The sequence below is a fragment of the Scleropages formosus genome, chromosome 13 (genome assembly GCF_900964775.1).
Source record: "Scleropages formosus chromosome 13, fSclFor1.1, whole genome shotgun sequence".
In the NCBI taxonomy this organism is placed as follows: Eukaryota; Metazoa; Chordata; class Actinopteri; order Osteoglossiformes; family Osteoglossidae; genus Scleropages; species Scleropages formosus.
In genome coordinates this window covers 15,912,526-15,934,708 of record NC_041818.1, presented here as the reverse complement: position 1 = coordinate 15,934,708, position 22,183 = coordinate 15,912,526, and the positions used below count along the sequence as shown (strand labels likewise).

Genomic DNA, 22,183 nt, shown 5'->3' with positions numbered 1-22,183 from the left:
ACAGATATGATGCAACTCAGGAGGGATATCCAGAATCTACTTTTTACATTTGTCAAAAGATGGGTACTTAAACCTGCTGAGACTTGTGCCACAGTGACTTCAGGTGGGGGGTTCTGCACTTGGCCACATACAGCAGGTAGTTAGAGGACCAGCTGTATTGCTAGTGTCACCATAGCAACATCAGCTCTGCCTGAAAGGAACAGATTAAACAACTCTGACATCGAGGTTCTACAGATTGAATGCACATAATCACTTATCAGGAAATGGTTACAGGCCTCTTAACTCTTTGTATAAAGCACACTGGGACAACATGGACACTACAAACAAGTGCTTGTTTACTTATCTATCTATCCATCCATCAGTCCATTTCCATAAACTGCTAGTGGAGATCAGGATCGTCTATCTTGAAGACTAATCCTCTTATCAAGGGAGGGACTTCTAAGCAAGTCTAATACCTACTCCAAATATTTGTGTGTAACTCATTTGTACTAATTTATGCCTATATTTTTTGTGCACCAATACTTGGCAAGTTGCCATTACCTCTTAATGTTATTAGAGTGTGGCCAAAAATTAGAGTAGTATTTCATAAAGCCTATACTTCTGGTTGCACAGAACAGCAATTTAAGTAGAGCGACCTATTGTAAATGGCTTTCCAACTAAGCAAGGATTTCTTTTTCTCATATTTGTTAATATGTGTCAAAAATTAAAGAGTAAAAGCATAAAAAGAAACATAGGAAGCGATAGGAGGAGAAAATGACAGTACTTTTGGTGTCTGTCGAAGGCAGCAGGTAGCAGAGTGGTTGGACATTGTCTTGGAATGGCCACACATGCTACGGGACCCTTGAGCAATGTACTTACCTTGAACTTGATGAAAAATTACCAAGCTGTATAAACTGGAATATCTTTGTAAATAACTTATATAACCCTAACATTGTACATTGCTTTGGGGGAAATCATCAGCATCAGAATATCAAATAAATTAGATTGGACAGATGATAATGTCATAGACCACGACCGAAACCTGGGGTGTAGCAGCATTGACTTCAACTCTGTTCATGTAAAATCCACTTTCTGTTTCATTTATCTATTTTGCCGTAAATTAGTTTGAAAGAGGCACACTGGACAATGTTTTGCAGTTTATCCGTTAAGAGTTTTATGAACTTTTGTGTACGAGTAGCTATGTTTTGCGGCCGCAGCGTTTGGCGCCTTTTTACCTCAGCCTGCACTGCGCGTGCTCGAGAGAGCTCAAGCGTGAGATACGGTTCAGTTGTTGTTACATTATAAAAGTGCAGCGATAGCTCGAGAATCTTTATGGATAGCGGGGTGTGAATCTGAAAGCGAATTTCCTTCTTCGTAATGTGTAATGAATAATGCTGACTCGTAATAATAATTTGCAGCGAATTCCACCGGAACATAAAAGTCAAGCGCGTTTCCTTTCTTTCGCTTTTGGGATGTCCAGCACGTACTTACTGCACCATAATATGCTCTTAACCAATTAGTTTCAGTGATGGGAAATTGATTTATTTTATATGTTTATGTGGCGAAAATGTACCAGACGACTCGTTGTCTAGTATTTTTACAGGATTGTTGGTTCTAGACGTGAAGACGTCGTGTGCGACCGAGACAAACCCTTCTGACGTAGACTGTGCACTAGCCTACACTACACTTTTTAGCTTTAATGTTCATACTGATATGAAAAGCTTCAAAATCTGGACAATCGTGTCAGGTCAGAGTTCCGGACAGAAAGACTTTGGGACTTCGCTGGAGTTGAGTTTAAAGAAAACAGGTGCGGAAGCTGTTGTAATGTAGATGTTTAACAAAACTGACCTGCATACAGCTAATCATGTGACGTATTAAAAAAAAAAAGGAAATGACGTTGTGTTCCTCCTCTCCCGGTGTTTATTTGAATCTGTTTGTTTACGTGACTGGTGACGTCACGTGTTCCGTTGCTGCAGCAACGGTGAGCCGGAGTTCAGTCCACCCGATTTGTTCTGTGTGGTTTACTAGACTTTGACGTCTTTAGTTTATACACAAATATATATACATATATATTTTAAATTAGCTATTTCTTAATCTATCTGGATGTTTTAAACATGTGTATATTTAACTGGATAGGAAATGATTGATTAAAAATAGACTGATGGGTCAGACTTCTAGTCAACCCTCCAGAAGAAAGACCTATCAGACTGAAAATGAATGCAAGATTACTGGTCATAACAGATACTCAGGTAAACACTCAGGTAAATGATGAATTTAGGGCTGTTTTAACTGCTGTATTTTTTAATAGGCTGAGAATTTTTAAAATCTGCTGTTTACTACTAACTAATGACTCTTCCACAGTACTTCAGAGGTAGTAACAAAAGTAATGAGCATATTAATTGTACAATTCAACAAAAATATAAACAGAAAATTGCTTCATGTCAGTCAAAACAACACCCATTTCGACTTTTTGTCTATAAAATACCCACCCTGGTTAGTGCAATTTTTAAACAATTTTAGAAGTTTGAAGATGCCTTTGTGGTAGTACTCTGTCCCAGCTAGGGATAACTTTAATTCAGCTTTAACTGATAAATGTTGAGCTTGGTATTTTATTAGCAGCAATTTTGTTACCATTTGTAGTGACACGTGTGAGCGAACCTTGCCATTGGCTTTTTGGGTTTCTGGATATATTGAACCCATCTCCCTTGCATGAGGCTCTGCTCTGTGGTATCCATACCTCTCAACAGCTTGTAGATAGCATTCAAATTCACAGGGCAGTTGACTCAATCTGGTCCAGAGGACCAGGCTTCTAGAAAGTACCTACCTTTTCTGCTGCTGGATCAGGCCAGATTGTTCACGTTGCTCCAGTCACAGGTGTGTCCAGTGTTGTCTTCCTGAACCAAAATAAGTGAGAGTGGATCATGTATCTTCATTACAAGCTATTGCTCCTGTACTTTGGTTGAAAGTTTCCTGCCAGTCTGACCCACATAGTGATTCTTACATTTCTAGCACTGTATTCTTATTTTAAAGTCCCTTATGCCTTGCTTGAGGTGTGAGACTGTAGTCTGTAGTGTGCTACATGGTTTGTCAGCAACCTGTATCCCATGTGGCTGTCGAGACGTGACCTAGAGACGTTTCTAATGTATGTTGAAGACATTCTGTGCTTTTAAACAATACCACATTTCAGGATGAGGTTTGTACAATTCCAGAAATCCTTTCACAGTAGGATGTAACTGTGAAGAAAGACATTCTTTTCAACAGTAGTATTCCAGGAAATACAAGCAGTGCTTTCAAGATTTTGTGTGACACTGAAGTTTTCCTGAATGTCAAAATTTTCATTTTGTCCTGGACCACATAGTGTTCTATTCCAATTCCAGTATGCTCATTACTTGTGGTACAACTCTTGTAGCACTTTTACCTTTCTGCTTTGATAGTGTGGTGGTACATTATTACTTTCCTGCTATACCAGTACAGCTGTAATGTGAAAGTTTTGGTTTAAGCAGAATTATGTTATGTAAATATATAATGTATGCATTTCCCTTTCACTGTCATCCTTTTGTGTTAAAGCCTCTTTGTTTCTTCATTCTAATTCCTTTGTTTTGCACATTGTACAGTAACATTTTATGTGACAGCATACCAGCGCTGGTATCCCAGTCCAGTGCTCATGCTTTTTCCAACTGTTGTACTATATGAAAACAAAGATTATTTATGTAACCCTATTTATAAAATAGTAATAATATATTTCATATGTTTGACATATTGTGAAGTTATTGCATTTAAAGGATTTTCTGCTGATGCACCAAAGCAGAATTTAATTAATTCATTTACTCAGATGAACTGGAGTCAACTGAGGTGGGAACTGCAAAAGAGGCTTGGACAAATGTCACTGGAAAACAGAAGAAGAGCAGAAGGACAGTTCTTGCTTTCAGCCAGATGGTGAACCTGCTTATCTGCTGCAGGGGAAAAACAAGAGTGAAAAAGTTGAATCTTTCTAAGAGCAACAGAGATGACATTAATGCTCATAACAGATGCTTTTGTACAGGTAAGAGTCACTTCATGTGACTGACGAAAGGGGAAAGAAAATGCAGACAACACACTGGAATTGAATTGGATCATGTTCATGATGATAAAAAGTCTCAAGATTTCTAAGAGATGCTTGTGATCAGGGAAAGTGCTATGGGGCAACTGAGATATACGAGATAAGTCGCACCATGTGTGAGGGAAAGCTGCTTGGCTTGCATGGTGCTCAGTGCCACCAAACTTTAATCTCCATTCAATAGTACTATAGTGAAGAACTCTTTAAATATGACTGCTTAAGTTGCAGATCACGTTAAACCACAGCATTACCATGCTCCCCAAACATTCCAACTTAGGACGCACTTTGTGTTAATGGAAGTTATGTAAAACTTCATTGTAGGGCTAAATGCAGCAATTTATACATTGAGGCTGATAACTAAGCAATTTGGATTACATTTTAAAGAGACATTAAGTCGACCATCCTAACATTGTGCTAAATTGAACCCATACGGTACATGACATGGGATGCCGCCAACACCACACAATTTTTTTTTTCTATCCAGACATAACATATTTTGACATCTGAGTATAAAACATAAAATGTTTAAATAAGTCTTTGAGCACATATTTATGTTGAATGTGTATGAACTAATCCCTTGTTGGACAGCTGGTAACATAGTGGTTAGCACTGCTTCTTTTGCACCTAAAGGCTGCAGGTTCCGATCCTACCTCGAGGTGTACTACCCTTGAGAAAGTTACTGTAGAAAAGAAGCGCCAGCACAGGCAAGGAGTTTTCGGGGGGGGTGCTTTTATTCAGGGTCATGCGGGGAAGCAGACAGAGGGGGGAGCAGGGGGACAGGGAATGGGTAGATCATGGGGGAACTCGATGTGTGAGGTTGCGGTCGGTGTTGGGGTCGTGTTCGGGATCGCTGACATCTTGAGGCCGTTTCCGTCATCGGGGAAAGAAATAGAGACATTAATTAGCTTCAGCTGCTGCTGGCCCATCCCTGACTCCACCCCCTCTTCAGACCGCCCTGGCGTGCTACAGGTCCTTACCCTAAAATTGCTCCAGTGAAAATTGCCCATGTTTATTAATGGGTAAATAATTGTAAGATGCTTCTGAAAAAAGTGTCAGCTAACTTAATAAATAAATTAGAGGTGTTGATGGGCAACATCCTATATGATTTAAACAAATTTGTGGTTGATCAGGTTGTGTTTGCACTGTACAGTCTCGTGAAACAGTATTTAACCCCTTTCCAGTATTCTCTGTCTTTACAGCTTCTTGACCTCACATTTGATAACTTTTTCGACAATTTTTATAGTATATAAATAATGTTAGGGCTTCAGACAGGAAAAAATGGCACCATAATTGTTTTTTGTCATTTCTTTGGAATGTAAGATAATGATGTCTGCACACAGACATATGAAAAATTAATTGTTCACAATTTATTGAAGAGTTATTTCAGCACTAAGGGCGCAAGTGGAGGACAAACATTTTTGTAGACACCTTGTATGTGGTCACCAGCTTCTGTACTCACTCACTCACTCACTCACATGAACCACTTGTCTTGGACAGGGTCTATCCCAGAATCACACATTGATTGTTTGACCTAATTTATAAAATACTAATAAAATAATTTTATATACTTGATCAAAAGTTATTGTATTTCAAGTCTGTTATGCTGCTGCACAAAAGCACTTTAATTAATTTGTTTCTGTACTCAGAGAAATTGGAATCAATTGAGATGAGAACTGCAAGTGACGCCTTTATAAATGCTTTTGGGAAACAGAAGAGGAGCAGAGAGGCCACCAAGGCCTTTCGGCCAGCGGTGAATTCCTGCAGAGGAAAAACTTCGGTCAAAAATGTTAAACCTCCACACTGTGTCACTGACAAGACTGATGCCCATAACAGACATTTGGGTAAAGGTAAGAGATTAATGTAGGACTTTGAAAATGCCAACACATTTTACTTGATTTACTTGGAAAAAACTGCCATACTTAAAGGGGTCAGATACAACTGAAATCCAGAAAACAAATAAGATCCATTTGGGACTGAACAATCCAAGACAATTCAAGACATAAGGGGTAGGGCCAAAAAGAGAATATGCACCCTGAGTTCTGAGTTGCAATATTAAGGCTAAATAGTTCTATACTCAGTACTCCTGCTGTTCTGTGCCTCTACAGTGTAGATTTTTCAAATGCAACTGCTTTAACAGTGGATCCATTTAAAGTGCAATAGGATTATACATCCACTGCAGTGATTGAAAGACATGAAATGAGTGGTACTGAACTGAAATAATACATTATATGGGACAACTGCAACACCATAAATTGATCTTATTAAGTCAAGTGAAATTTTATTTTTTCAAAAACATAAAATATGTATACAGGTAACTGAGCACAAATTTAGATCTAGCTTTACATACTGTGCACTAACCAATATTGCATCTTCAGTTGGACGGGACCTGATGCCTCTGTGGTTTAAACAAATTTGTGGTTAAATTAATCATGTTCAAACTGCACTGTATGTGCTCAATTATTTTAGTACACATGTTAAATTTATATTTGAAATAACAAGTTTCATTTGATGAATCACAGAGCTGCAGTACACACACACACACACACACACACACACATTCTCAGAACCGCTTGTCCCATACAGGGTCACGGGGAACCGGAGCCGGAGCCTACCTGGTAACACAGGGCGTAAGGGGACACACCCAGGACAGGACGCCAGCCTGCCACAAGGCACCCCAAGTGGGATTTGAACCCCAGACCCACTGGAGAGCAGGACTGTGGTCGAACCCACTGCGCCACTGCGCCACCACACCCCCTTGAGAACTGCAGTATATAGTGCTAATATCTTACGGTTCCTAGGCTGTGGCTTACTCGTTTTCTGGCACACACTAATAGAAATTTAGTTATCAATTCACTCCAGTTTGTCTTTGGACTATAGGAAGAAACTGGAGTGCATGGGGCAAACATGGAGAACATGCGAACTCCATAGTCTGAGTAGGCGCCCATGTGCTGTAAAACACCACTGCTATCCGCTGTGCCATTCTGCTATCCAAAAAAGGATGCCCTTCAAGGTTGCCTGTTAGCTACACTAAAGGATTATACAAGTAAATAGATCATTTATGAACAACAGTAGAAAATATTTTTTTAAAAATTAAAAAAAGAATGATCTCTATCCTTTCTGTATGCTCTACTTACTACCTGGAACCCAAGGTCGATATGAGAATGGTAGATGTTCAAATCAAGCTCAGCTGCCACCTGTGAACCTTCCAGCTAGAATGATGGGGATAAAAGAACTCCAGTGCCTATAGAACAGAACTCCCCAGTTCCCAGACATTCAATGCCAAAGGCTACAAACAGCCTGCCAAAGGTTTGGTTAACAAGGTTCTCTTTTATGAGGCACAGAACAGTAGCTAATAACATAAGATAGTTTTCACACTGTTAATACTTCTCAGTCTTAATAGCACTGATAGATCCAATGTCAAAGCAGAAGTTGTTTTTAATGGTGTGGTATTTCCTTTTCCAGGTATGATATGGTTTTAGTAGTTACCTCTAGTTCTGAGCACCTCTAATGTGAAGTATAGAAAAATGTTTTGAATAGTAATGTGACAGACTCATTGGAAACCAAGTTCACCTTCACCTATTAGTAAAAAAAAAAAAAAAATTAACTGATTTTAAAAGATGAAACCTGGAAGACTCATGCTGTCATAGCACTTACAAAAAATGTCAGGCCAGTGTTTGTTTATATTATTTTTAAGTGCAGTTTTCTGCTGTGTGAATTCTTATACACAATAGATTTGTGCCATGTGGTAGCGTTCTTGGATGAGCTGTACACACGTGGGCAACTCTTGGGGATTGGCAGTTTTGGGTTCGTCTTTGAAGGGTTCCGGAAGTCCGATGGATTGCCGGTAAAGTTTTAGATTCATCTGATTTAGCTTGTTGACCACATGTTCATAGTGCAGTGAAAACATACAGCCTTTGAGATGCATGTATCACTGTTGTCTCAATGGGTATTTTTCAGTTAAATTGAGCTTTTCTACAAACGCTTTGTCTTTCAATTCTTTCCTTCTTTATTCAAGGTGGCAATAAAATATGTTACAAAAAAACAAGCAAAAGCAGTGATGGATATGGTAAGTGTCTCCAAATATGAGCCAAATACAACAGTTATTTAACACAGTTTGATGCAGGCTATTAAATATGAGGCTGCAGTACTTCTGGTTACTCATGATTTTGATAGAGCTTTGTTACCACAGTGAGCAAAGGAACCATCTGCACTGTGTTGTGTCCACCAACGCCTCCTCCCTCTACCGGCTGTACAGGAACAGCTCATCCCTCTGGAGGTGGCCCTGATGAAGCGGGTAAACTCCGTCCCAGTCAGCCCTCACATTGTGCAGCTGATTGACTGGTTTGATGGGCCCATTGAGTATGCCATGGTACTGGAAAGGCCCCATCCCTGCCAGGACCTGAGAGAGTTCTGCGAATCCCAGGGGGGCAAACTGACTGAGAACCAGTCAAGGAGTGTGATTCTGCAAGTTGTTGAAGCACTGAGGACCTGCCTCAACCGAGGTGTCCTGCACAGGGACTTGAAGCTCAGTAACCTCCTCATCCAGACTGACACCCTGCAGGTCAAATTAATAGACTTTGGCTGTGGTGCATTTCTGAAAGACGCTCCATATGAAGACTTAGCAGGTCTCTGGGAAAGGCTGTGTGGACTCTTAAAACAGTTATAAAAATTTTCAAATTATTGTTTCATTCAGTGTTATTTATTTGTTTTTACTCATTTGTATCCAACTCTCTCAGGAGCAAGATTGTGCCTTCCCCCAGAGGTCTTTCTGCACAAGCTGTACCTGGCAGTTCCAGCCACAGTGTGGTCAGTTGGGGTGACAGTCTTCCGTCTTGTGTGTGGATTCATGCCCTTCCGTACCGAAGAGGCAATTATTGGAGTCCACCTGTACTTCCCAAATAGAGTCTCTGCAGGTAACTTACTAGGTTGAGGGACAGTTTATGTGAACCAAACGACTCAAGACATTGTGATGCTGCGTGCCGTGTTGCCTGCATTGAGACAGCCATCTTGTCCGAATAATCACATTTTCCACAGAGTGTCGGCGTCTGGTTCGTTGGTGTTTATCCCTAAATCCAGCAGACCGCCCAACACTGGATCAGATTGTGCTCCATCCTTGGTTCCAGCAAGGCCGTAGAGGTAGCACCGTTCTGTTTGCAATGCAGCTGTTTCACGATGGCACGCGGTTACGTAGTGATACCCTTACCGTAGTTTGTACATTTGAATCAACAGCACATTCCAGTTTTGCTACACGGTTTTCTTGTGTGCTTAGATATCCATTGGCTGTCTGCAGGTGAAAAACGTGACTCACAACTACAGGTCAGCAGGAAGCACAGGGTCAGCGGTGGCCATCTGGAGGGCTAGGAGAAGGGAAATAAAATGCTGAGAGCCAATAAAACTTCCATGATAATACGTGCTGGTTCTACTTTTCCTCATCTTCACCTTCAGAAATGGCTCCATTTCATATTTCTATGTTTTTATAGTATTATAGCACCAAATAAATCACTAAGATAATGCTACTGTTCAGCAAGCATTTTAGATCTTGTCCTTCATATATGGTAATTTTCTCATGTGGACAGAAATTATTAACATAATTTCCAAGTAAACTGGGCTCAGTCAGGCAGTTTCAGTTGTGTATGATGTAATAGCAAAGCAGTGAAAAAAAAATGAGACGTTGCACTTTCATGAGTATGTTGTGGGATACAGAATATCCAAATGGAGACTCCAGACATCTTTGATCCATTTAATATTAAATGTATGATTCAAAATTATAAAATCAATTTAAAGTATGTACATGATTTTACCCGCCTGTTTAAAATGAGGTAAAAGACAATAGGAGATGATGTACTTCTGTTAGCTTTAACCATATGATTACTAGATGTTTGTCAAAAATAAGATATGTAGTATATCAGAAAAAAAACAACTTATTAAAATATGTAAATAGAATATTTTTTGCTGAAAAACATTTTGGGCTTTCAATTTAACCTTGTCAGTGCTGACAGCAGGGCTTAACTGTAACCACAGGTGGCCACTCATGAGTTACATTTACTCAGTTACATTTACGTAGTTAATGCATGATATATACTATACTGCATACCTGAGAGAGCAAATCACCTGACATTTAGATCATTTTTCTTTCCACAGACAGTTTAACCTTATATATCGAAAATGTGCTTGAATCACATGGGTCACTCATGTGAAACATAAATCTACATTATGCACAGACGTCTCATTCGAACTGGGAACACTTTGCTGTTAATCCAGCAATATTATAGAGGAAAGCAGTGGTGCCCTGTGAGATCATTTGCATCACAGGATACTGCACATATCCTTCTCCCTGCTGGGAGAAATATCACTTGCCACAGTACAGCCTAGGCACCTGATAGGTCGACAGGTGTCAGTTAATCAGATGCCCTATTTGTAGTGACACGGTAGGAGGGTGGGAGCTACGGTATGTTCAGCCGCAGACGCATGCAAAATCTCTGGCCAAGTACATGGCTTACACTCAAACTAAAAAGTAATCTCTTTGCCTGCAAAATACATTTTTACTAACAATCAATTTCCAGCAATTGCCATTGATCCCTGGTAGACCCATGTCGCACTACACCCCACACTGTCTTATCTACACAGTGAGCTTACAAGATGTATGCCATTAATTCATTTATTTGTTTGTCCATTACACTTGTATACCAGCATAATGCTCCATATTTACACAATGCAAAGAGATTTGTGTACTTTTTGTAGTCATTTGCACTTGCATCTCAAAGGATGGACATAAAAAAATAAATTTATATTACCTTATGTAGCCATTTCTAAAGGACAGAGTTAATTTACACAAAGTACAGAATGTATATTTAACATGTACAGTTCTATAAAACTGCAGTCCTATTCATCACTTAAAGGTAGAATCTTGTATTTGTCAAAATTAAACATTATACAACATTAATCAGGTGTTAAAGCTAAAACCAAATGTAGTCTGTTACAGAACAAATAATTTCAGATTCTGATCACTCAGACTGTCAATATAATATACAACAACATGAACAAAATGTTTTTCCAAAGCGATATATATATATAATAAGTCGTCAATTTAAAATAGTCTTTCAGCAGCAACTGCATAAAATTTCAATAGTCATTTATTTGAATGTATGGCTTAATTTAACTCGTACACAGGAAGGGGGTGAAATAAAAAGTGAAACATAAAATATAAAGTGAATAATATATATATATTTTCTGTTTCTTCAGCTATCCTCATACCTTCCACTTTACCATTTCTTTAGAAAACCAATAAACTGACTCCAGATGTGCAGTAAGTCCTCAACTCACAAATATGATACTACTTTTTTTAAACTGGTTTGTCTAACTCAAAATTAGCCATTATGACTTTTAAATGTCTAAATGATGGTAATTATGCAAAAACTGTGGTAACACAGAAACGTAATTATTCTTCAGTACAGCACAATGGACATATGGGCAAGTTTAAATCTCTGAAAGTGTGAAAGTTTCTAAGTAGATTCACTTTATTTGTATATTGTCCCCTTAAATACAAGAATACATTTAATTACATCCAAATGCCTTTCAATGAAATATATTTTACTACCCTAAAAAATTCTTTACAAGCGTCCAAGAAAGGTGAGCAGTGAGAGTATTGCCACCGATACTGTACTACTGAAACAACACAACAAACATGTACAAACACTCTAAGGTCCTGGCACAATTTTAAGACTAAACAGATTATCTAAAACAATATAATTCCTCCAAAAAGGTTAATTTGCTGAAATTCTGGTAATAAACAGCCAAGAGATGTTAATGAAACACTTATTATTATTGTTATTCTATGGCTTAGCAACTCAGTTTCTTTCAAGCTGCCTCCATTATACTTTTAGAAGTGATGCCATAAATGGATCACAGAATTCATAACTGTGAAATTTTAAAACATCTCCTTCCAAATATGACTGCTTTAATTTGCAGTACACACCATCCTACCAGAAGTCATGTGATGAATAAAAAGGTACTGCATCCAGTATAAATCCAGGAAGGCATGATATAACTGTTGGTAGGGAATTTTTAAATGTTTTCAGTGTATATTTTTTACATCTTCATGTAAATTTGATTATTTCCATTTACATACAAATTAACCACATATGGTCATGCCTTAATAGAAGGGAACAGTCTTTTAAAACTCTCATGTGACAATCAGAGTTCTGGTGGTGTCTACCAAGTCGGCATCATGTCAGGGAACCACATGCGGCCCAGGTACTTTGACACCTCATTGTGTATTTGTTCCGGATTGTAGCTGTTGTCCGGGATGAGCACTTCCTCCATGATGGAGAGCTGGCTGAGTCGCCCACCGCACCTTTTGACAAACTCGATGAACCCAGTGCATGTGACCTCGCACTCGCCAAGACCGATGGCTGTCAAGCTCTTGCAGCGCTCTGCAATGCGGATCAGCTCCTCATCCAGCGGCTCCACCCCGTTGGCACACACCACCAGCTCCACTAGACGGGGGCAATTGAGCCCAATGCGGCCTAACATCTCCTTGCTGACGGCCCGACCAAAGTACAGGTGGGTAACAGGTGTCTCCTCACAAAAGAAAGGCTCGAACTCTTCCTCATACAGGAAGAAGTACATGACGATGTTGACCTTGGGTGAGTGGCGGATCAGCGCGTCCCAGCTGCTCTTCTTGATGGTGTGGAACTGTGTCTGGCCTGGGTTCTCGCTCACCACATCAATGCGCAGGTGCTCTAGGTGCACATGCTTCTCCGAGGACAGTGCCAGCAGCAGTTCGTCACTTAGCAGGTGGTAGTTTAGGGCCAGTTCCCGCAGGCCATGGCACTGATCTGCCACACAAAGGATCCCTGCAGACAGGAACACTGAAGCATGTCAAAACTGCCACACCACCTGTGATGAAGACACTTTGAGAGAATAAACCCCATCATAATGACTGTAAAAATCCATTTTGTCAACCATTCAGTATATTAAAACTGCGTGGTAGCGTAGTGGTTGGAGCTGCTGCCTTTGGAACCACAAGTTGCAGGTTCAATTCCCATCTCCAGCTGTAGTACCCTCGGGCAAAGTACTTACCCAAAACTGTTCCATTAAAATTGCCCAGCTGTATAAATAATTGTAAGTAGTTCAACATTGTAATTTGCTCTGGAGAGAAAAACCAGCTAAATGAATGCATGTATGTATTTAGGCCAGTCCTGAATGATGGAATGGTTTAAGTTCATGACGAAGCACTGAATCAGATTTCTTAGGGTACCAGTCTCTTTACCTCGTTAGAACTCCGTATCTTTTGTCTGTGCTTTGTTTTCATAAAAATGACAAAAGTGCTGAACCAATTCATTTTCAAAAGTGAAAACTTCTTATGCTTAGCCTTTTTGATTTTAAACATTCAACATTTAAACGTGCTCATTTTTTAAAAAACTGGATTTAGATGTGCTAATCTCAAGTACATTTTTTGTTACTCATTTCTGTGGTTTGTCTGACCCGTCCTCATGATGTGGTACTTGTGGCACACATTCGTTGTTAGCTAACTCGTGTTTTGACTAACAGTACATCCAGTGACATAGCTAGACCATACACAAGGGTCAGAAAGTGACAAGGCAAAAGGTCATCCTGTATTTACTTAGATAAAAACTTCTTATATTAATGGGATCTAAGGTCACTTTATAACTGATGATTTTTGATGATTTGTTCTCTCACCCTTGCAGTTGCTGGAATAAAGCCTCTGAAGTACAAACCTTGTTTTTTGTGAATTCCACGATGCTCCATAGAATGGTGCAGAACTGAGGCTAGAGTTCCCAAAATACAGGGCTACAGAAAGCATTTTCTCACTAACAGGATTTGTCCCTCCCTGTGTCAGAGCCTCAATACACACAAACAGAACATCTTGGCCCACCTGCTGGTGACACATGAGGACAGCTGCTCATCTTCAGAAGCTTGAGAGTATCGCTGTTGTTCGCCACCAGTACCTTCAGGGATGGGTCATCCACAGGTGTGTCATCAATCTTTATGGATGACAGCGACTTGGAATTCACGAACACCACCGTCAGAGCCGACACAAAGTGTGACTGGAAAGACACAAAATAACCCCTCGTGAGCAATGTCTGCATTCTCAGAGTGCACTCGGTAAATGTGGCTGTAAGCTGCTACATGTGCATCATATGGAGATGCTGTGAGGACTGACGGCTTGGCTGTACCTGGGACACATTCATGAAGCTGGGCCTTGCTGTGGAGATGAGACCCAGCGTCTTAATTGTACAGTTCACCAACTGGGACAAGATGTCGCATGCTGCTTCAGCAGATTCTGTGCAGCTGTCAACCTACAATTTAGTATTATTATTTATTGATTTTTAATTAACTGAAATTTCTAGTAACTGAATAATGCATCCTGTTTAAATATAAATACAGTTTTGATTTAAAAAAAAAAAAAGTTTGTGAACCCTTTGGAATTAATTGTCTGGCTCCTATTGTCACATGATCTGAAGCAGGCTGCTCAAGCAAAACATCCCACTAATATGCATGAACTGAAAGTTTTGTACTGAGGGATGGGCCAAAATACTGTGCAGGTCTGATCAGCAGCAACAGAAAGCATTTGTTTGTGGCTATTGCAAAAAAAAAAAAAAAAAAAAAAAAGGCGGTACCACTAGTTTATACGGATTCACATACTTTTTTCCATCAGTGACCAATGTTTTTATTTAAACCATTGATTCCCTGAAGATATGGAAATGTAAAATGTTTGATGTGTTGTTTTTTAAATAAGATGGTCTTTGTTATTATGACTTTGTTGAAGATCAGATCCCATTTTAGGGGCCACTTATGCATAAATCCAGATAATTCCAAATGTGCAAAGTTCACAAACTTTTTCTCACAAATGTATTTTCTTAAAGCCAACATCAATAATTAAAAACCACACCTTGAAATACAATGGGCAGAATAAGAAAAATTTACATTAAAGTCGTCGTGTACTTGTCTTTTTTTTTCTGAGGCACTGAGATATGGTGGAGTTGCAGGGCTTGGGGACAAGAACTGCGGTGCAACACCTTTACCTTAAAGCTGACATACTGCAGGTGCTGTGCGTGCCTCTTTATGATCTGCTGAATGAGATCTGGGTGCGTGGATTTCAGGTAGGAAGTGGCCGGCTGGTTGAGTTCAAACTCGAATCGTCTCCACAGGTCGGGGATGTGAAAGACATCATTCCAGCGGCGGCACACAGAGGAAGCCCGGGCGCGGTCAACCAGTGACAGATACTGGAAGATCTGCAGGACCACGTGGTGAGGTAGGTTCCCCCAGTCCTCCACACTGTCTGGTAGGTGGGGCTCGTGCCAGTGGAAACCTGAAGCTCCGCTCCTGCGTCTCTTTACTGCCCTCTCGGGGGTGGAAAGGGATGGGTTGTTCAGTTGGATGTTAAATCTGCCTCGCTTCATCCTGTCCACCAGAAAGGAGATAGTGAAGCTCAACTATCAAATGTACAGCGGTTTTTCTCCCCAGATAGCTCCCATAATTTCTATCCTCACTACTCTGATAACAAGACTGAAATACCAATTACAACATCGGAGGATGAGACACTGCAACCTGTTTTACTATTGTTACCACTACTATTATTAACAGCAGCAGCAATAGTCATGATTCTCGTCTTCATCACTATCTATAATGCAGTGTAATACAGATATTCTGATTTTCACTTCTTTCTCTTTAGAATCTCTGAAAATACAAGCAGAGGATTTTTAGACGGTCATCCAGCAACTCCATAGCAAAGCTATTCTATTCAAGAGTAAAACTTTGTTGCTCAAGTCTCCTGAAGAAGTGTAAAATTAATAATGAAAAGTTATTATTCACGGCCTTAATGTGGCTCAGACAGTGGGTCACCTCAAGGAAGCTGACTGTGTTAATGCTCCTTAAGATACTTACCTGAACTCACTTATCTGTCACTATGCCGTGAAACCACACTGTGTGCAGCATATGGGACTCTAAAACCGCTGTCTTCTTCTAGTGTAAAGCTTAATTTTGCACTTCATTTTAAACACCAAGATAATCAACATTCCGTTTTCATTCTAATACATTTATGGGCATAAGTCCCTATTTATATGAAAGCTCAGGCTATATTTAAGACTACGGAAGCTACAGAAAACGAGCACTTCTTGACACGAGATATATGAAGGATTGAAGTGTGAAAAAATATGTGGCAGTTATTGATGGAATCTTGATGCTTTGTAAGCAACAAAAGATTAACGGGTGACTGTACTGGAGGGATAAACGGTCATAAATCCCACAGCCTTTGTGCGCCATTAAGACATTAACAACATTCTTTTAAACAGGGATAGATTTAACATGACTAATTTCACTCCAGTTACACAAATAATAATGAAAGTCTATTCATATCTAAAATGTATAAACTTAATTATAGACTAAATCCACATATACAAGCACAATAATTAAGCTGCTTGATTTTTCTTTGTTCAGTTTAATAACAAACCCCTAGTAGGAAGAAACCCACGCAAACAAAGAGTGGAGGAATTCTCCAGTGTTTACTACAGCAAGACTTCTCAGAGTTTGGCCCTTACATGGAGGTGTTCCGTTTTCCATTAAGTGCTGCTTAAAAATCACAGGGAAGCCCGTGCAGAGTAGAGAAGCAGTGCTAAAAGATGCCTCCTTGGCACACTTGTCTCCTTTTTATTTTCCTTCTGACTGATCACACTGTGACCTGAATGCTCACCTCTCACCTCACTGCTATGTGCATTTATCATTAGTGCTAGCAGAGGTCAACACCTCACTGCAGTGTAAACTCCAAAGCCCACCCACGCTGCTAAGAATAGTACGGAACTGTGATCCACCACCACGAACGTTTGACCACAACATGCACCTTATACCACTGCTGATGAGATGGCAACACTAAAATAATTGAAATTAACTGCACAATCAGGCTGCAATGAATAACTGTTCATGCTTACTTGTTAATAACTGCTCGTTCAGTACAGAAATACTGTATACTGTACTGCCACCCACTAAAGAGTTGGTGCAAACTGTTGAACTAAGTCCCAGCAGTGAGTAAACATTACCTAATACATCAGCAAGATGCCCAGCACACACTGTTCCATTAGTCATGCACCTCTGATGCTGCTCTTGACATACACAGTATGTCAAAAGCCAAATTAATACAAAACCAAGGATACATACAAGATTTCATTCTATGTTTGATATAATTTGTAAAAAAAAATACATAGGAATATAAATTCCCCTTCCCCTGTTTTATTACAATAGCTTCTTTGGCATTACACTTAATCACTGGCTATGCCTAGTTTCCACTATATTTCCATTTCATATCAAATCAAATCATTTACACCAAAAATAATATGAGGTCTGTCCCAGATTGAGACGGAGACTGAATGTGCATCAATATGTTAATATTAAGATCTTAATATGCAAAAAAGATCTTATTTGCATATAATATGCATATAAGATCTTTGTGATGCTTATATTAATATTGAGATGTTTGCTATGACATAAATGTGGGAGTCAAGATTTTTGTGTATTTTTTATATGAATGCAATAAAACTGAAAACTCGTTTCCCCTTCCACCAGTGTCTGCAAACTGCTCTTACCTCATATGAACTAAATTTTAAAGCGCTTGCCAAGTTAATGCAATTTCAGTCATTAAACAGAAGACAAACAGAAAGAGCATGCGTTGTTACATGTGCAGTTTACGTAAACAAGGTAAATTATAATTAAAGAAAAAGAGAATGAGAGGCAACTAAGATCATTCTGTTATGTAATCTATGCTCCCATGGATATGTTCTGTTCTCATAAAATGAAAAGTGATTGTAACAAATTAAATGCAATGAAAAAAGCGACAAAATCCAACATCTAAAAAGCATGACGGTGCAGCCCATTGTTGTGCGCTTAAAGGGCATCTCTTAGTATGTTTAAAAGTGGTTTTTTGTGTAATTTATATCACTTCAGATATCCAAAATGAATATTAATGGAAATAAACATCCATTGATACACAGTATTATATTTAGTGTTGTTTTGCTTGTACACATATAAATAGACATCATAATTATTCTAAATACATCTGATAATCCTTCTCACCTGAGAAAGAATGCTGCTATAGGCAATTAAGTCTACTGCTAACTGACCAATCAGAAATCAGAAGAACCGCTCATGCTCAAGGTTATAAGAAACCAACCAATCATGTCCAAGCTTCAGGCAATCCCACCCATGAAACTAGATATAAAGGAGAAAGCATCCAACACAAATCCCACAACCTGTGCACTGATGATGAAACGTTTCAAACCTAAATGCCAAGCTCGGTGAACAACCAAACACCTCAATTAAGTAAATGAAGCCAATTGAGTCATAAACAGTGTCCATGCCTAAGAAACCATACAGTGAAATGAAAGATGACTAATCAAGCTAAAGACATCCAATGGACCTGTGGGGGAAAAAAAAAAAAAAAAAAAAAAAAAAGAGGTCTCCACCTGAAACCACAATGGATTCATCATTCTACATGATCCATGGTTACATTAGGCTTGTGGTATACAATGGTTGAGACAGTATCAGGTTCATAGCAATCTGTTTTTCACCTGCAATCAACAGGCAAAAGGCCATGGAACTGTGGAATTCCTTCCCCAAGAACATCAGGGAATCTGCTACTGTCTAGAAACGTTTACGTCAAGGATTAAGAGCCACATGTTCCGAAGAATTTTCAAGTAACATTTGCGAGGCTCCTATCTTCCTCTCTCACTGTTTGTTCTACTGTTATCCTTAATATAACCTCTTGGTGTCAGACTGTTGCTTAATTTTGTCAGCGTTTTGTTGTAATTTATTGTAAATCTGTTCTCGTATTATTTTATCCTATATATTCCTCCTACATTTAAGTGCTATGAAAAGCAGCTTTTAATTAAAGGTGAAGCATAAGCCATTATGATTATTATTTTTGTTGTTGTCATTATTTCCTGCTCTTTTTTCAATTGTTTATTCTCACTCATTCAAAACACACACACACACACACACACACACACACACACACACACACACAATTCCCCTCACTGATACTGTGGTAGGAAGCCATACAGGTCTCATTTTGGTTTGCAGCAGCTCACTCCTGACAATGCAAACTTTGAATTTAAAAAAAAAAAAAAAAAAAAACTGGAAACTATAATAAAAATGCATAATTTCCAGTTCATTTATATAATTTAAATTTGTAATAAACGTTTTACTGGTAAACTGCACATCATGAGTTCTAATAACCTGATAATAATAAAATGACGCTGCACTTGTGCGTAAATTATGTTTTAAAATAAGTAATAATGTAACAATATGCTGCACTTCTGTACCCAAAAACACAACTAGTGCTATAGCTGTGTGCCCACTGAAATAAAAAAAAAAAAAGATTCATTAAACTTTATTTTTTTTTGTCTCATCCAACCGAAGTTGACAGTCGTACCATATTTGGCATATTATACAAAATAATTTAAAACTTCCATACGATTATTGAACGTACGGCAAAATCCGGACACTGCGGCATATGGACTTACACGTATTTTTACGCCTTCGTGGGGAGAAAGAAGAGCGAAAGTCCGCACCGTCATGTTTGACGCAAATTAGCAGCTGCGCCACCTGCGCGGGAATCGCCACTCGAGACTCTTCTAATCGCTGGCGCGTGAATGTAGGCCAACGGAGTACCGCGAAAAGCCGCACTCTTGGCCCCGCGCCGCTTCAGGCGCGCGCAGCACGTGAGCGCGCGGTAACATGGACTTCACCGAGCCGCGGAGTAGAAGGCCAGGCGAGGCGTTTCCGCTTCTCCGCCAGCCAGCCCCCACTAACATCATGTCTTAAAGTCAAATCCCCATTCAAATGTTGTTTTTTGTGCATATAGGAATATATACGGGTAATAAATACGGCACATGGATGGATCATAAATCTTGGATAGGTTCAAATTTCTACTTCACTTCTGCAATAGTTCGTAATAACTGCATTCGCTGATCTGAATGATATTAAATTTAATGTAACTACGTTCATTCATTTAGCTGACGCTTAGAGTGACGGACTAAAGTGCAGCTCACTGTCCACACATCCTTCCACAGAGCTGTATAGTGTGTGTGTGTGTGTGTGTTTTTTCTCCAAAGCGATTTAGAATGTTGAAGTATTCAACAATTACTTAGCCATTTACACAGCTGGGTAATTTTACTGAAGCGAAACAGGGTGGGTACCTAAGACTCGAACCTGCTACCTTAAGGGCAAAGGCAGCCGCCCTGACCAATACGCTGCCAGGTGCCCCACAGACCCACCAATCCGAGTCAAACCGAGGGCCACTAACTAGTGCACCTGAAAACATGGACAATCATTGCATTTGCTGAGATCATTTGTGCTGACAATGTAGCAGGTATGAAACGGGTCTGTGTCTCATGTTCATAAGCTCACCCTCAGTCGACCCCTTGTGCAGTACAGTAGAGTACAGTAAAGAACAGAGGACTCACCTTGGACCAAGGCTTGGTGCCGAGCAGCTGTAATTCATACAGTAATGATGAACCGTGGTGCCTGCAGCCATGTGACGCGTTCTCCTCTTCCACGTTTAACCTCTTTTTTGGTTGTTTCAGTTAATAAAATTGCAACACCTTAACGTTCACGAAAGGGTATCATTTCATCCTTTAAAAACTCTCATTAATTAACAGCACATGATACATACTGTAAATAAAAACATAACATTCAAATAAATCGTACCTGGTATAATACCCGTTGAATGGTTTTTTAGAGAAATTGCATTAATCTTGTCAAATTACTTTTTCTGAAACCCTCCTGCTGCTGTAAAATCGATTCCACTGGATATGTGAATCATGAACGACAAAGCTTTGGTTTAAAAAAAATTATAAATATATATGATTGACAAGCAAGTCCACCAATGATTGTAGCCTTCCTCCTGCTTCCCGTATTCCCATTGGACAACAAAAAAATCATGTATAAACGGGGTTACAAATATGGTTGTTTACCTTGCGACAACTTCATATTGACCTATTCGGCACGCAAAAATTTTAGAGATAAAGAAGGTAACGAGTGTTGTAAACATACTAAACGACTTTAATCGACGCTATGCTGTTAGAGAATAAAAAGTGTTTAAAACGACGGTCATTCAGAAGCGCTCGCTGAATCGTACAACTATTCTCGTGTATAAGCGCAAATCAAGAGCTAATTTCATATAATTACCCCGGCTGTACCGTACGTGTTCTTGTTTAGACACAAGTTTAACTCGATGTTAATAAAAATCCTACCCATTTGCCGTGGGCTCCTAGGAGTCGATTAGCATATATTTGCGGCTGAAAGTAGGTCAGTGTGTCAGCAGCGCTGCCAGTACCGTACTGTACACGCTGATCATGAGCAGCTCGCGCCCTGCCCCCCCTGGACACACGTGGCACGTCATTAAGAGGATTTCTCCTCATCGCCAGTACCATATTATATACTTACTTACACCAACTACACACACCCTGCAATTGTGTTTTTGCACACTACCTTTAATGCACCACACAACCCATAACAGGTTTTCTTTTTTGTGTGACTTCTATCATCCTCCATCACGAAGAGGTAACCTTACAAGTTGTTCTATTTATAACTTCTTTGCAGTTTTATTTTATCCATCCATCCATCCATCCATCTTCCTCCGCTTATCCGGAACCGGGTCGCGGGGACAGTAGTCCGAGCAGAGCCCCCCAGACTTCCCTCTCCCCGCACACCTCCTCCAGTTCCTCTGGGGAACCCCAAGGCGTTCCCAGGCCAGCTGGGAGACATAGTCTCTCCCACGTGTCCTGGGTCTGCCCCGAGGCCTCCTCCCAGTGGGACAAGCCCGGAACACCTCCCCAGGGAGGCGTCCAGGAGGCATCCGGAACAGATGCCCGAGCCACCTCAACTGGCTCCTCTCGATGCGGAGGAGCAGCGGCTCTACTCCGATCTCCTCCGGGGTGACTGAGCTCCTCACCCTACAGTTTCATTTTATAAAAACCATAAATGTAATTTTCTTTGAGTGACCCTGTCAGATAATGAAATAAGCACCAAGCCTTGAGTTAAAAAAGAAAAGGGAATTAGGAATTGCACTCATATACTGTAAGCTACAAATTG

At 39.8% G+C, this 22,183-nt stretch overlaps 2 protein-coding genes across 6 annotated transcripts; one reads left to right on the top strand and one right to left on the bottom strand.

Moving 5' to 3' along the window:
• The first annotated feature begins 7,851 nt into the window (after positions 1-7,851).
• LOC108929684 (serine/threonine-protein kinase pim-2-like) lies at positions 7,852-9,436 on the top strand. The gene is made up of 5 exons (XM_029257522.1): positions 7,852-7,919; positions 8,091-8,141; positions 8,331-8,700; positions 8,812-8,988; positions 9,366-9,436. The coding sequence occupies exons 2-5, from the start codon at positions 8,133-8,135 to the stop codon at positions 9,434-9,436; spliced, it is 627 nt and encodes a 208-aa protein (XP_029113355.1). The 5' UTR covers positions 7,852-7,919; positions 8,091-8,132.
• A 1,804-nt stretch (positions 9,437-11,240) lies between these two features.
• fbxl3l (F-box and leucine-rich repeat protein 3, like) lies at positions 11,241-21,426 on the bottom strand. 5 transcript variants are annotated; one of them, XM_018744338.2, is made up of 6 exons: positions 21,343-21,426; positions 20,554-20,655; positions 15,124-15,502; positions 14,275-14,397; positions 13,974-14,145; positions 11,241-12,930 (listed from the first exon to the last, which is right to left on the bottom strand). In XM_018744338.2, the coding sequence occupies exons 2-6, from the start codon at positions 20,622-20,624 to the stop codon at positions 12,287-12,289; spliced, it is 1,389 nt and encodes a 462-aa protein (XP_018599854.1). In that variant the 5' UTR covers positions 20,625-20,655; positions 21,343-21,426; the 3' UTR covers positions 11,241-12,286. The 5 variants fall into 5 exon arrangements, with proteins under 5 accessions (XP_018599854.1, XP_018599852.1, XP_018599853.1 ...); XM_018744336.2 differs by lacking the exon at positions 21,343-21,426 and adding an exon at positions 20,798-20,966 and having other exon boundaries at positions 20,554-20,691; XM_018744337.2 differs by lacking the exon at positions 21,343-21,426 and adding an exon at positions 20,798-20,966.
• Positions 21,427-22,183: the final 757 nt, after the last annotated feature.